At 47.9% G+C, this 15,772-nt stretch overlaps 1 protein-coding gene across 1 annotated transcript in view; it reads left to right on the top strand.

Annotated features, from left to right (window-relative positions):
• The window catches only part of zanl (zonadhesin, like), a 176,451-nt gene that overhangs the window by 39,142 nt on the left and 121,537 nt on the right, over positions 1-15,772 (top strand). Inside the window, exons 19-33 of the mRNA XM_068023775.1 lie at positions 1,961-2,032; positions 4,687-4,758; positions 5,662-5,733; positions 6,046-6,239; positions 7,440-7,581; positions 8,400-8,641; positions 9,093-9,241; positions 9,373-9,501; positions 10,567-10,705; positions 11,398-11,539; positions 12,464-12,660; positions 13,381-13,522; positions 13,693-13,934; positions 14,386-14,534; positions 14,666-14,794. Coding sequence (XP_067879876.1) covers positions 1,961-2,032; positions 4,687-4,758; positions 5,662-5,733; positions 6,046-6,239; positions 7,440-7,581; positions 8,400-8,641; positions 9,093-9,241; positions 9,373-9,501; positions 10,567-10,705; positions 11,398-11,539; positions 12,464-12,660; positions 13,381-13,522; positions 13,693-13,934; positions 14,386-14,534; positions 14,666-14,794 — 2,212 coding nt within the window. The remainder of the gene's footprint in view (positions 1-1,960; positions 2,033-4,686; positions 4,759-5,661; positions 5,734-6,045; positions 6,240-7,439; positions 7,582-8,399; positions 8,642-9,092; positions 9,242-9,372; positions 9,502-10,566; positions 10,706-11,397; positions 11,540-12,463; positions 12,661-13,380; positions 13,523-13,692; positions 13,935-14,385; positions 14,535-14,665; positions 14,795-15,772) is intronic.

Here is a 15,772-nt window from a genome sequence, read left to right as displayed (position 1 = left end):
TCGATTAGATTCCAGTCTGTAACTCACTCCCGGGTATCTGTTATTCTATATATAAACCACCAGAACCCCTCGATTAGATTCCAGTCTGTAACTCACTCCCGGGTATCTGTTATTCTATATATAAACCACCAGAACCCCTCGATTAGATTCCAGTCTGTAACTCACTCCCGGGTATCTGTTATTCTATATATAAACCACCAGAACCCCTCAATTAGATTCCAGTCTGTAACTCACTCCCAGGTATCTGTTATTCTATATATAAACCACCTGAACCCCTCAATTAGATTCCAGTCTGTAACTCACTCCCGGGTATCTGTTATTCTATATATAAACCACCAGAACCCCTCGATTACATTCCAGTCTGTAACTCACTCGCGGGTATCTGTTATTCTATATATAAACCACCTGAACCCCTCGATTAGATTCCATCTGTAACTCACTCCCGGGTATCTGTTATTCTATATATAAACCACCTGAACCCCTCAATTAGATTCCAGTCTGTAACTCACTCCTGGGTATCTGTTATTCTATATATAAACCCCCCTGAACCCCTCGATTAGATTCCAGTCTGTAACTCACTCCCGGGTATCTGTTATTCTATATATAAACCCCCTGAACCCTCGATTAGATTCCAGTCTGTAACTCACTCCCGGGTATCTGTTATTCTATATATAAACCCCCTGAACCCTCGATTAGATTCCAGTCTGTAACTCACTCCCGGGTATCTGTTAATCTATATATAAACCCCCTGAACCCTCGATTAGATTCCATCTGTAACTCACTCCCGGGTATCTGTTATTCTATATATAAACCACCCGAACCCCTCGATTAGATTCCAGTCTGTAACTCACTCCCGGGTATCTGTTATTCTATATATAAACCCCCCTGAACCCCTCGATTAGATTCCAGTCTGTAACTCACTCCCGGGTATCTGTTATTCTTTTTATAAACCCCCCTGAACCCCTCGATTAGATTCCAGTCTGTAACTCACTCCCGGGTATCTGTTATTCTATATATAAACCCCCTGAACCCTCGATTAGATTCCAGTCTGTAACTCACTCCCGGGTATCTGTTATTCTATATATAAACCCCCTGAACCCTCGATTAGATTCCAGTCTGTAACTCACTCCCGGGTATCTGTTATTCTATATATAAACCCCCTGAACCCCTCGATTAGATTCCAGTCTGTAACACTCTCCCGGGTATCTGATATTCTATATATAAACCCCCTGAACCCCTCGATTAGATTCCAGTCTGTAACACTCTTCCGGGTATCTGATATTCTATATATAAACCCCCCTGAACCCCTCGATTAGATTCCAGTCTGTAACTCACTCCCGGGTATCTGTTATTCTATATATAAACCCCCCTGAACCCCTCGATTAGATTCCAGTCTGTAACTCACTCCCGGGTATCTGTTATTCTATATATAAACCCCCTGAACCCCTCGATTAGATTCCAGTCTGTAACTCACTCCCGGGTATCTGTTATTCTATATATAAACCCCCTGAACCCCTCGATTAGATTCCAGTCTGTAACACTCTCCCGGGTATCTGATATTCTATATATAAACCACCTTAAAACCTTTATTAGATTCCAGCCTGTAATGCACTCGCATCTATCTCATCTCCATTTATATCCTGTATACAAATCACCAAAACCCCTTATTCAGAGTACAGTGTATAAATCCCTCTTCAATATGTAAGAAAAGTAAAATATTGTAGATGCTGGAAATGTGAAATAAATACAAGAAATGCTGGAAATACTCAGCAGGTCTGGCAGCATCTGTGGAGCGAGAAGCAGAGTTAACGTTTCAGGTCAGTTTCAGGGCAGTTCTGATGAAGAGTCACTGACCTGAAACATTAACTCTGATTCTCTCTCTACAGATGCTGCCCGACCTCTTCAATATGTGATATTCTATATTAATCTCGATATAAAATCTTTTCTTTTTTTTATACAGGTTCCACAACAACCACCAAATCACCACCAGTCAGTGCAGAAACCACAACAACACAAAAGACCTCAAGTTCAGGTAAAAACAGAACTGAGAGTAAATATTGTAAAGAATTGATTCGAGAGAGTCATAAAACACCCAAAGTCTCAGTTATTCCCTTTGTACATCACTCCTGGAATTCTTTATTATATAGTATACCTTGTAAACCCCTCGATTGGATTCCAGTCTGTAAATCACTCCCGGGTATCTGTTATTCTATATTAAACCCCCGAACCCCTCAATTAGGGGCGGCGCAGTGGTTAGCACCGCAGCCTCACAGCTCCAGAGACCCGGGTTCAGTTCTGGGTACTGCCTGTGCGGAGTTTGCAAGTTCTCCCTGTGACCGCGTGGGTTTTCGCCGGGTGCTCCGGTTTCCTCCCGCAGCCAAAGACTTGCAGGTGATAAGTAAATTGGCTGTTGCAAATTGCCCCTAGTGTCGGAAGGTTGTAGGGAATATGGGATTACTGTAGGGTTAGTCTAAATGGGTGGTCGACACAGACTCGGTGGGCCGAAGGGCCTGTTTCAGTGCTGTATCTCTAAATAAGTGAGATTGCAGCCTGTAACTCACTCCCGGGTATCTGTTATTCTATATATAAACCCCCTCGATTAGATTCCAGTCTGTAACTCACTCCCGGGTATCTGTTATTCTATATATAAACCCCCTCAATTAGATTCCAGTCTGTAACTCACTCCCGGGTATCTGTTATTCTATATATAAACCACCAGACCCCCTCGATTAGATTCCAGTCTGTAACTCACTCCCGGGTATCTGTTATTCTATATATAAACCACCTGAACCCCTCCATTAGATTCCAGTCTGTAACTCACTCCCGGGTATCTGTTATTCTATATATAAACCCCCCGAACCCCTCGATTAGATTCTAGTCTGTAACTCGCTCCCGGGTATCTGTTATTCTATATATAAACCACCAGAACCCCTCGATTAGATTCTAGTCTGTAACTCACTCCCGGGTATCTGTTATTCTATATATAAACCACCAGAACCCCTCGATTAGATTCCAGTCTGTAACTCACTCACGGGTATCTGTTATTCTATATATAAACCACCAGAACCCCTCGATTAGATTCCAGTCTGTAACTCACTCCCGGGTATCTGTTATTCTGTATATAAACCACCAGAACCCCTCGATTAGATTCCAGTCTGTAACTCACTCCCGGGTATCTGTTATTCTATATATAAACCACCTGAACCCCCCGATTAGATTCCAGTCTGTAACTCACTCCCGGGTATCTGTTATTCTATATATAAACCACCTGAACCCCTCGATTAGATTCCAGTCTGTAACTCACTCCCGGGTATCTGTTATTCTATATATAAACCACCAGAACCCCTCGATTAGATTCCAGTCTGTAACTCACTCCCGGGTATCTGTTATTCTATATATAAACGACCTGAACCCCTCCATTAGATTCCAGTCTGTAACTCACTCCCGGGTATCTGTTATTCTATAAATAAACCCCCCGAACCCCTCGATTAGATTCCAGTCTGTAACTCACTCCCGGGTATCTGTTATTCTATATATAAACCACCAGAACCCCTCGATTAGATTCCAGTCTGTAACTCACTCCCGGGTATCTGTTATTCTATATATAAACCACCAGAACCCCTCGATTAGATTCCAGTTTGTAACTCACTCCCGGGTATCTGTTATTCTATATATAAACCACCAGAACCCCTCAATTAGATTCCAGTCTGTAACTCACTCCCGGGTATCTGTTATTCTATATATAAACCACCAGAACCCCTCGATTACATTCCAGTCTGTAACTCACTCGCGGGTATCTGTTATTCTATATATAAACCACCTGAACCCCTCGATTACATTCCAGTCTGTAACTCACTCGCGGGTATCTGTTATTCTATATATAAACCACCTGAACCCCTCAATTAGATTCCAGTCTGTAACTCACTCCCGGGTATCTGTTATTCTATATATAAACCACCAGAACCCCTCGATTACATTCCAGTCTGTAACTCACTCCCGGGTATCTGTTATTCTATATATAAACCCCTTGAACCCTCGATTAGATTCCAGTCTGTAACTCACTCCCGGGTATCTGTTATTCTATATATAAACCCCTTGAACCCTCGATTAGATTCCAGTCTGTAACTCACTCCTGGGTATCTGTTATTCTATATATAAACCACCCCGAACCCCTTGATTAGATTCCAGTCTGTAACTCACTCCCGGGTATCTGTTATTCTATATATAAACCCCCTGAACCCCTCGATTAGATTCCAGTCTGTAACACTCTCCCGGGTATCTGATATTCTATATATAAACCACCTTAAAACCTTTATTAGATTCCAGCCTGTAATGCACTCGCATCTATCTCATCTCCATTTATATCCTGTATACAAATCACCAAAACCCCTTATTCAGAGTACAGTGTATAAATCCCTCTTCAATATGTAAGAAAAGTAAAATATTGTAGATGCTGGAAATGTGAAATAAATACAAGAAATGCTGGAAATACTCAGCAGGTCTGGCAGCATCTGTGGAGCGAGAAGCAGAGTTAACGTTTCAGGTCAGTTTCAGGGCAGTTCTGATGAAGAGTCACTGACCTGAAACATTAACTCTGATTCTCTCTCTACAGATGCTGCCCGACCTCTTCAATATGTGATATTCTTTATTAATCTCGATATAAAATCTTTTCTTTTTTGTATACAGGTTCCACAACAACCACCAAATCACCACCAGTCAGTGCAGAAACCACAACAACACAAAAGACCTCAAGTTCAGGTAAAAACAGAACTGAGAGTAAATATTGTAAAGAATTGATTCGAGAGAGTCATAAAACACCCAAAGTCTCAGTTATTCCCTTTGTACATCACTCCTGGAATTCTTTATTATATAGTATACCTTGTAAACCCCTCGATTGGATTCCAGTCTGTAAATCACTCCCGGGTATCTGTTATTCTATATTAAACCCCCGAACCCCTCAATTAGGGGCGGCGCAGTGGTTAGCACCGCAGCCTCACAGCTCCAGAGACCCGGGTTCAGTTCTGGGTACTGCCTGTGCGGAGTTTGCAAGTTCTCCCTGTGACCGCGTGGGTTTTCGCCGGGTGCTCCGGTTTCCTCCCGCAGCCAAAGACTTGCAGGTGATAAGTAAATTGGCTGTTGCAAATTGCCCCTAGTGTCGGTAGGTTGTAGGGAATATGGGATTACTGTAGGGTTAGTCTAAATGGGTGGTCGACACAGACTCGGTGGGCCGAAGGGCCTGTTTCAGTGCTGTATCTCTAAATAAATGAGATTGCAGCCTGTAACTCACTCCCGGGTATCTGTTATTCTATATATAAACCCCCTCGATTAGATTCCAGTCTGTAACTCACTCCCGGGTATCTGTTATTCTATATATAAACCCCCTCGATTAGATTCCAGTCAGTAACTCACTCCCGGGTATCTGTTATTCTATATATAACCCCCTCGATTAGATTCCAGTCAGTAACTCACTCCCGGGTATCTGTTATTCTATATGTAAACCCCCTCGAATAGATTCCAGAATGTAACTCATTCCCGGGTATCTGTTACTCTATATATAAACTGCTCTGAACCCCTTCTTCAGAGTACGTTCTGTAAATCCCTCTTGAATATCTGTTGTTCTACATTTAATCTCAGTGAAAATCTTTTCTATTTTTGATACAGGTTCCACAACAACCACCAAAGCACCACCAGTCAGTGCAGAAACCACCACAACACAACAGACCACAAGTCCAGGTGAGTGCAGTGTCGTTGCAGGGGAGAGACGAACTGCCCCTGGTTGTCTGTTATTCTATGTCTTTCTGGAAGATTCTCTGAGGGTTTAAGGCCCAGTCTCTCGTGTCGGTGAGGTTTTCAGTAGAGTCTCCCAGTTTGTTGTAAAAAACCAATCTGGTTCACTAATGTTACTAATGTACTGTCCTTACCCGGTCTGGGCCGATATGTGACTCCAGTCCCACACCATCGTAGTTGAAGTGGTCTCGTTAGTTTCGGTGAGAGCTGCTGTCTGAACATTCCTTGAGCATGAATGTCCTTTGCCTTTCGTTCCAGTCTCCTGCCCACCCAACTCGCACTATGACCCCTGTGGTGCCGGCTGCTCACCCCGATGTGACAGACCGATCCCGGACTGTGGAGACGTCTGTGTGTCTGGCGGATGTGTCTGCGACGAAGGGTTCTTCCAGACGGGAGACAGGTGTGTGCCTGCGGAGCAATGTGGCTGTATCCATGGTGACTCGTACTATCAGGTAAGTCCCCTTTACTGCGACCAATGAGATCGGAGTATCTGAATGCCAAACAGCTGTGCCGAGCTTACACCTTATTGGACTAATAATCCAGAGAGTGATGGCATTGCGGTCCTGTTACTGGACTAGTAATTCAGAGGCAATGAGTTCAAATCCCACCAGACCAGCTGGCGAATTTAAGTTGGGTTAAATAAATCTGGAAGTGCAGTGACTGTGAATCTCCCAGTTTGTTGTAAAAACCCATCTGGTTCACTAATGTCCCTTTAGGAAAGGAAGTCTGGCACCCTCACCCGGTCTGGGCCTATATGTGACTCCAGTCCCACACCATCGTAGTTGAAGTAGTCTGGTGAGCCCTGTCGTTCTGTCAAATCTTGGTGCAGCAGTTCAAGAAGGCATCGCACCACCACCTTAAGCCTTCACTCCCTCCGCCACCGACGCACAGTGGCAGCAGTGTGTACCATCTACAAGATGCACTGCAGCAACTTGCCAAGGCTCCTTCGACAGCACCGCCCAAACCCGCGACCTCTCCCACCGAGAAGGACAAGGGCAGCAGATGCATTGGGAACACCCCCACCTGCAAGTTCCCCTCCAAGCCACACACCATCCTGACTTGGAACTATATCGCCGTTCCTTCGTGGTTGTCTTTCTCGGCCTGTAACGTTCCGAGACGAAAGCCCACCACAGGGTAGGTCATCTCAGGGTAGCTAGGGATGGACAATAAAAGCCAGCCTTTCCCAGCGATGCCCACATCCTGAGAATGAATTTTGTAAAATACCTGTGCCAGGGTTAGAAATGCGGCCGACCGTGTCAGCGTGGTCAGGGCAGAACCTGTTTCTGTAAGAGTCATGTGCCTGCCAGGATGGTCAAGGTGTCCACAGTCGTGCCAACAATGGTCAGGGCACAAGGCAGTCCTGTGCCAGTGCAGTCATTTGCCGTGTAACTGTGCCAAGGCTGGTCATCGCCTGTCCCTGAGTGCTGGGCAAGTCCTGAACATGCAAACACTGCATGAGACCAGATCTGTGCCTGGTCTGATCATGGCACTCGCTTCATCCTGTGCCAGTTGGAGACACTGTACTGTACTGGGCAGAGACCTGGATGTAACCTCAATTGAAAGCCCTGTATCAGCAAATATCACTCAGAAACCATCAGTGCCTTGGATTATATGGTCTTCAAAGGGCTGATTATTTCCATTACTCCTTCCAGCCGGGACAGATTATCTGGTTAGATGCATGTACAGCCATCTGCCATTGCTTTGGAAACTTCAGCATCCAGTGCACCAACATGAGCTGTGCTGCAGACGAATACTGTGGAGACAAAGATGGAGTCCGCGGTTGTTATCTGAAAGGTAAAGCTAGAATCTGCCCTGTCCTATCTGCTCGTGCTCAGAGACTAAAACAGCTGATCACCCAAACGTAATAGAATCATGGGAACCCGCTGCACAGAACGAGGCCATTCGGCCCATCGTGCCTGTGCTGGCTCTTTGAAAGAGCTCTCCAATCAGTCCCACTCGGTCCCTGCCCTTTCCCTCCAGCCCTGCAAATTTTCCCTTCTCCAGTATTTCTCCAATTCCCCTTTTGAAAGTTACGATTGAATCTCCTTCCACCGCCCTTTCAGGCAGCGCGTTCCAGATCACAACAACCCGCTGCGTAAAACATCCTCATCTCCCCACCCCCCCGCCTCTGGTCCTTTTACTGATTATCTTAAATTTGTGTTCCTCTCGTAACCGACCCTCCTGCCACTGGAAACAGTTTCTCCCTATTTATGGAAAACCTTCACGATTTTGAACGCCTCGATTAAATCTCCCCCTTAACCTTCTCTGCTCCAAGGAGAACAATCCCAGCTCCTCCAGTCTCTCCAGATGGACTGAAGTCCCTCATCCCTGGTCCCATTCCAGTAAATCTCCTCCACACCCTCTCCAAGGCCTTGACATCATTCCTAAAGTGCGGAGCCCAAATTGGAAACAATCCTCCTGCCAAAAACCATCAACCGAGGCAAATGATGCCAGCAAGCTGGAGATGATTGAGGGGAAGAAACTTCTGTAGCAGAGAGATCGAAGGTTTAGACCTCACCTCTGTTCCCCGTCTAGAACATGGTCAAAGCATTGAGGCATCACTTTCCCCCAGTGATCTCGACATGAGCATTTGATCAATGTTTTCTCCTCAGGTTCCTCCACGTGTACTGCATCCGGAGATCCCCACTACACCTCCTTCGACAAGAGGAAGTTCAATTTCCAAGGGAACTGCACTTACGTGCTGGCCAAGCCCTGCAACTCCAGCCAGACCCCCTTCGCCGTCTACACGGCCAACGAGCACCGCAATGGAAGGGACACCGTGTCTTACGTCCGGGCAGTCTACGTGAGCGTCTACGGCATCACAGTGTCGGTGCTGAGGAACAAAGTCGTCCAGGTGAGAGGAGCCGTCATTACACTCGTCCCATCCACTGCTGGGTCCATCGAAACCTCCAAGACCCAGATGGATAGATTGTTGTTGGGTAAAGGGATCACTGAATAGGGAGCAAAGGTGGGGAGATGGAGTTGAGATAGAGATCAGCCATGATCTAATTGAAGAGTAGAATGGGCTGGAGGGGCAGAATGGCCTCTACTGGTCTGATGTTCCTTCTTCCATTCCTGTACAAAGTCCACCCGCCCCCAGCGGAAAGTTCAAGAGTAGAATTCGACCCAACAGCTTTCTGAGAAATACACTCTGATCCAAGCACGGCATTCCAATGGAATCAACCCCTTGCCATTCCCTGGAATTACATTTCAATAGACTTCATTCCCACCACTTTCTTCAAACAAAGTGTAATCTGGGAGTAAATTTACCGGCTCCCCCTCATTTCTCCATGTGTTGTGTTCAGGTGGATGGAGAAACGGTGACTGTTCCCATCAGCCCGATTCCCAGAGTCACCGTCAAACCGTCCGGGAAACACGTGGTGATACAAACCGACTTCGGTCTGACCGTGCGATACGATGGCAGGCACCACGCCGACGTCAAAGTTCCCAGCGAGTGAGTACATTCTGCTGCCTCTATCCCTGCGGCCACGGCGCATTCGGGACATTCGGGGGCCCGTGGGTCCAGTCGCTCGCTCAACTGCGCTTGCCCCTTGCTGCCCACTAACTCCTCTGTCTTTGTCCCAGCTACGCCGGCGAGATGTGCGGCCTGTGCGGAGACTACAACGAAATCCCCGGTGACGATTTCCGGACTCCCGAAGGACAGCTTGTGAAGGGAGTCAATGACTTTGGGAACAGCTGGAACGTGGAGGAGAAGTAAGTGAGATATCCGGGAGGGTGAAACCAGTTCAGTGTTGTTTTCATATCTTGGCACTCTTCACTTGGAGAATAGAGTGAAGCAGGGGAAGGAATCGCAGGTTGATTAAGAGTCTGGCAGGTGGCGTCTTTCTTGTTTTTCTATCTTCACGCTGTTCTATTGGAGAATTGCACCCACACCCACCGGGCTTGGCAATCTCGCTGGATGTCAACCCAGAATTAAACCCAGAGTTCGTGTCTCCACTCGCCGGGACTGTCCGGAGTGGGGATCGAACCGTCATTATTACAATCACTGAGTCAATGTCGCTGCTTGTTTGTTTACTGGAAGCCAATCATTCAAGAGGTGGGAATGGTTCCACTCTCTATGGAGGAACTCACAGCTTCCTGTTGTCCCAATCTACCAGGTAATGGGGAAGAGGTGAAGTCATTGGGGTTTTTCACAGTACAGTTGACTGCGGAGCTGGGTGCGTTGGGATACTCGAGGGATGGGCTCGATGGGCCCAGTGGCCTTTTCTCCCTCTTCATCTTTTCTTCTTTCCTGAATCCGAGGGGCCTCGTCACCATTTACGTCGATGATTTGAAGGAACTGGCTGGGAGTCTTTTCTCTCAAAGGGAGAATGATGAGGGGTGACCTGATAGAGATCACTAACATGATGAAAGGGTTCGATAGGATAGACAGAGAGAAGATGTTTCCACTTGTGGGGGAGACCAGAACTAGGGGTGGGGGGGGGGTCATCAATATAAGACAGTCACTAATAAATCCAATGGGGAATTCAGGTGAAACATCTTTCCCCAGAGAGTGGTGAGAATGTGGAACTCGCTCCCACAGGGAGTGGTTGAGGTGAATAGTATCGATACATTTAAGGGGAAGCTGGATAAACACATGAGGGAGAAAGGAATAGAAGGATATGCTGATAGGGTGAGATGGAGAGGGGGTGGGAGGAGTCTCGTGTGGAGCATAAACACCAGCACGGAGCAGATGGGCTGAATGGCCTGTTTCTGTGCTGCACATTTTGTGTAATTCTGTGTAAATATCTCACCCTTTCTTTCTCCCTCACTCCCCAGCTGCACCTTGACAGACACCGAGGTGACCCCCCAATGCTCCGAGGACGATCAAGAGATATATGAAGGACCCTCCTACTGTGGGATCTTGCTGGATAACTTTGGCCCATTCGCCACCTGTCACTACAAGATTGACCCCATGGTACGTACGGCCCAGGACTGGGTTCATTCTTACTGGGGCTCCAACTCTCCTGTTTCTCCACGTTCTGCACTTCTCCTCCAGGCCCCTTTGATAAGGTCCTTGGTGAAACACCCTCAGCCCCGGGGCTCAAAGCTCACGTGTCAGCATGGCTCAGTGGGTAGCAGTGTCTCCCCTCCGAGGGAGAAGGTTGTGGGTTCAAAGCCCACTCCAGGGACTTGAGCACAAATCCCACGTTGATGCTCCAGAGCGGAGGGAGTGCAGCAAATTCCGAGCTGGTGTGTTTCAGAGGAAGCATTAAAGCTGAGCCAGTTAGTCCTCGAGTGTGTGTTTATAAGATCCCATTGCACTGTTTGAAGAAGGACAGAAGATTTCTCCCCGGTGTCCTGACCAATATTTATCTCTCAACCAGCACCTTATATAAAATCGTTATTAGAATTAGAATTATCTCATTGCTGTTTGTGGGATCTTGCTTTGCTCAAATTGACTGACACATTTCCTACTTCCCGATGCTGATTACATTTCCACAAGTATTCCTTTGACTGTAAAGTGTTTTGGGATGTCCTGACTTTGTAAAAGTCTCTGTAGAAATGTTCACTGTTTCTATCTTTCTGTCCCTTTCTAATGAGAAAGCGGAGACAAACACACACACACACATATCAACCTCAGTTCCCGTTTTGCCCTCTTTTTCCCAGGACTTCTTCAGAGACTGCGTGTACGACGTGTGTGAGATGGACGGCAACAAGCAGCAGCTGTGCGAGGCTTTGGAAGCCTATGTCAACGCCTGTCAGCAACGTAACGTCACCATCCAACCCTGGAGGAATGAAACCTTCTGCCGTATGTAGCACAGAGACCGAGCACCAGACCACTAAAGATTATTCCCCTTTCGGAGACGAGTAATTTTTTTTATTAATTCATGGGATGTGGGCGTCGCTGGCCTGGCCAGCATTTATTGCCCATCCTAATTGCCCTTGAGAAGGTGATGGTGAGCTGCCTTCTTGAACCGCTTCAGTCCTTGGGGTGTAGATACATCCACAGTGCTGTTAGAGAGGGAGTTCCAGGATTTTGACCCAGTGACAGTGAAGGAACGGTGATATAGTTCCAAGTCAGGATGGTGTGTGACTTGGAGGGGAACTTGCAGGTGGTGGTGTTCCCATGCATCTGCTGCCCTTCTCCTTCTCGGTGGCAGAGGTTGCAGGTTTGGAAGATGCTATCGAAGGAGCCTTGGCAAGTTGTATCATGCAGATGGTACACACGGCTGCCACTGTGCATCATTGATGGAGGTAGTGAATGTTTGTAGATGGGGTGCCACTCAAGCGGGCTGCTTTGTCCTGCATGGTGTCGAGCTTCTTGAGTGTTGTTGCAGCTGCACCCATCCAACCATGTGGAGAGTGTTCCATCACACTCCTGACTTGTGCCTTGTAGATGGTGGACAGACTTTGGGGAGTCAGGAGGTGAGTTACTCACTGAAGAATTCCCAGTCTCTGACCTGCTCTTGTAGCCACAGGTCAGTTCCTGGTCAATGGCAAAGGCCAGGATGTTGATGGTGGGGGTTTCAGCGACGGTAATGTCATTGAATGTCAAGGGGTGATGGTTACATTCTCTCTTGTTGGAGATGGTCATTGCCTGGCAGTTGTGTGATATAAAAGTTTCTTGCTGCTTATCATCCCACCCCGAATGTTGTCCAGGTCTTGCTGCATGCGGGCACGGACTGCTTCCTACTGCGAGTGATACCTGCTGTGTTTTTCTTTCCTTCTGTAGCTCTCAAGTGCCCGTCTAACAGTCACTACGAGCCCTGTGCGTCAGCCTGCCCAGCCACCTGCCTTCACCCTCGACCTCTGCCCTGTGACGTGCCGTGTGCGGAGGGCTGTCAGTGTGACAAAGGCTTTGTGCAGAGTGGAGACCAGTGTGTCCGTAAGGACACGTGTGGCTGTGTGTACAACGGAACCTATTATCAGGTAACGTGCCAAGGGGGACCTGAGACATCCCAGAACATTGCTAACGCTCGAGTTTATCAAGTCCAGCAAATCCGTCTCCTGTTCATGGATCAACATTTCACACACACCGTCACCCCAGCACTGCAATCTCTTCCCTCTCCCAGAATCGGTCCCATTGACTCCTGAATCTTTCCACAGTGTGTGCTGTGGCTCACTGGGCAGCGCTCTCACCAATGTGTCAGGAGGTTGTGGGTTCAAGGTCCACTCCAGAGACGTGAGCACAAAATCTAGGTTGATAATCCAGTGCAGTGCTGAGGGAGTGCTGCATTGCCTGCAGTGCTGTCTTTCAGAAGGAATGTTATACTGGGGCGTTAACTGCCCTCTCAGGAGGCTGTAAATGATCCCAAGTTATTATTTCAAAGATATGGGGAGTTCTCCCTGGTGTCCTGACTATATATCTCCACAAATCACTAATCCCATTATTCATTTGATTGTCACCACATTGCAGTTTGTGGGATCTCTCTGTGCACAAATTGGCTCCTATGTGTCCCACATCACAGCACTGCATGCAATTCAAAGCTACTTCATTGGTCGTAAAGTCTGGGAAGTCCTGAGATTGTGACGGGCGCTGTATAAATGCAAGTTCTTTGCTCCTTGTAATGACCCTCATCCATGTTTTATGGCCTTTTCTTCCCGTGTAGATCAGTGCTAACGTGTCTCTCTCTCTCTCTCTGTTTGCAGCCCGGTGAGGTGATCTGGTCTGAGGCCTGTCACCAGGTGTGTAAGTGTCTGTCCAGCAACAACCTCCAGTGCACGGATACCAGCTGCGCCCCGGATGAGTACTGCTCCAACCAGGGCGGTGCCCAGGGCTGTTACCCTAAAGGTAAAGAGTGCCCAAGGCTTTAATCCTTACTTACATCGTAATCCGACTACCCTCACCCTCTCCCATTCTAAGTCAGATATTTCCCTGGTTTAGCGTTGTTGAGAAATCTCCGATGGGAACAGAAATGTGGGAATTGCTCACCTTCATTCCCTCTGTTGACTTGTCCTCAGGTTCCTCCACGTGTACTGCATCCGGAGATCCCCACTACACCTCCTTCGACAAGAGGAAGTTCAATTTCCAAGGGAACTGCACTTACGTGCTGGCCAAGCCCTGCAACTCCAGCCAGACCCCCTTCGCCGTCTACACGGCCAACGAGCACCGCAACGGAAGGGACACCGTGTCTTACGTCCGGGCAGTCTACGTGAGCGTCTACGGCATCACAGTGTCGGTGCTGAGGAACAAAATCGTCCAGGTGAGAGGAGCCGTCATTACACTGGTCCCATCCACTGCTGGGTCCATCGAAACCTCCAAGACCCAGATGGATAGATTGTTGTTGGGTAAAGGGATCACTGAATAGGGAGCAAAGGTGGGGAGATGGAGTTGAGATAGAGATCAGCCATGATGTAATTGAAGAGTAGAACGGGCTGGAGGGGCAGAATGGCCTCTACTGGTCTGATGTTCCTTCTTCCATTCCTGTACAAAGTCCACCCGCCCCCAGCGGAAAGTTCAAGAGTAGAATTCGACCCAACAGCTTTCTGAGAAATACACTCTGATCCAAGCACGGCATTCCAATGGAATCAATCCCTTCCCATTCCCTGGAATTACATTTCAATAGACTTCATTCCCACCACTTTCTTCAAACAAAGTGTAATCTGGGAGTAAATTTACCGGCTCCCCCTCATTTCTCCATGTGTTGTGTTCAGGTGGATGGAGAAACGGTGACTGTTCCCATCAGCCCGATTCCCAGAGTCACCGTCAAACCGTCCGGGAAACACGTGGTGATACAAACCGACTTCGGTCTGACCGTGCGATACGATGGCAGGCACCACGCCGACGTCAAAGTTCCCAGCGAGTGAGTACATTCCGCTGCCTCTATCCCTGCGGCCACGGCGCATTCGGGACATTCGGGGGCCCGTGGGTCCAGTCGCTCGCTCAACTGCGCTTGCCCCTTGCTGGCCACTAACTCCTCTGTCTTTGTCCCAGCTACGCCGGCGAGATGTGCGGCCTGTGCGGAGACTACAACGAAATCCCCGGTGACGATTTCCGGACTCCCGACGGACAGCTTGTGAAGGGAGTCAATGACTTTGGGAACAGCTGGAACGTGGAGGAGAAGTAAGTGAGATATCCGGGAGGGTGAAACCAGTTCAGTTTTGTTTTCATATCTTGGCACTCTTCACTTGGAGAATAGAGTGAAGCAGGGGAAGGAATCGCAGGTTGATTAAGAGTCTGGCAGGTGGCGTCTTTCTTGTTTTTCTATCTTCACGCTGTTCTATTGGAGAATTGCACCCACACCCACCGGGCTTGGCAATCTCGCTGGATGTCAACCCAGAATTAAACCCAGAGGTCGTGTCTCCACTCGCCGGGACTGTCCGGAGTGGGGTCCGAACCGTCATTATTACAATCACTGAGTCAATGTCGCTGCTTGTTTGTTTACTGGAAGCCAATCATTCAAGAGGTGGGAATGGTTCCACTCTCTATGGAGGAACTCACAGCTTCCTGTTGTCCCAATCTACCAGGTAATGGGGAAGAGGTGAAGTCATTGGGGTTTTTCACAGTACAGTTGACTGCAGAGCTGGGTGGGTTGGGATACTCGAGGGATGGGCTCGATGGGCCCAGTGGCCTTTTCTCCCTCTTCATCTTTTCTTCTTTCCTGAAGCCGAGGGGCCTCGTCACTATTTACGTCGATGATTTGAAGGAACTGGCTGGGAGTCTTTTCTCTCAAAGGGAGAATGATGAGGGGTGACCTGATAGAGATCACTAACATGATGAAAGGGTTCGATAGGGTAGACAGAGAGAAGATGTCACCACTTGTGGGCGGACCAGAACTAGGGGGGGGGGTCATCAATATAAGACAGTCACTAATAAATCCAATGGGGAATTCAGGTGAAACATCTTTCCCCAGAGAGTGGTGAGAATGTGGAACTCGCTCCCACAGGGAGTGGTTGAGGTGAATAGTATCGATACATTTAAGGGGAAGCTGGATAAACACATGAGGGAGAAAGGAATAGAAGGATATGCTGATCGGGTGAGAGGGGGTGGGAGGAGTCACGTGTGGAGCATAAACACCAGCACGGAGCAGATGGGCTGAAT

The sequence above is a fragment of the Heterodontus francisci genome, chromosome 48 (assembly GCF_036365525.1).
Source record: "Heterodontus francisci isolate sHetFra1 chromosome 48, sHetFra1.hap1, whole genome shotgun sequence".
Classification (NCBI taxonomy): Eukaryota; Metazoa; Chordata; class Chondrichthyes; order Heterodontiformes; family Heterodontidae; genus Heterodontus; species Heterodontus francisci.
The sequence above is the reverse complement of the archived record's forward strand: the minus strand, read 5'-3'. Positions and strand labels throughout refer to the sequence as shown.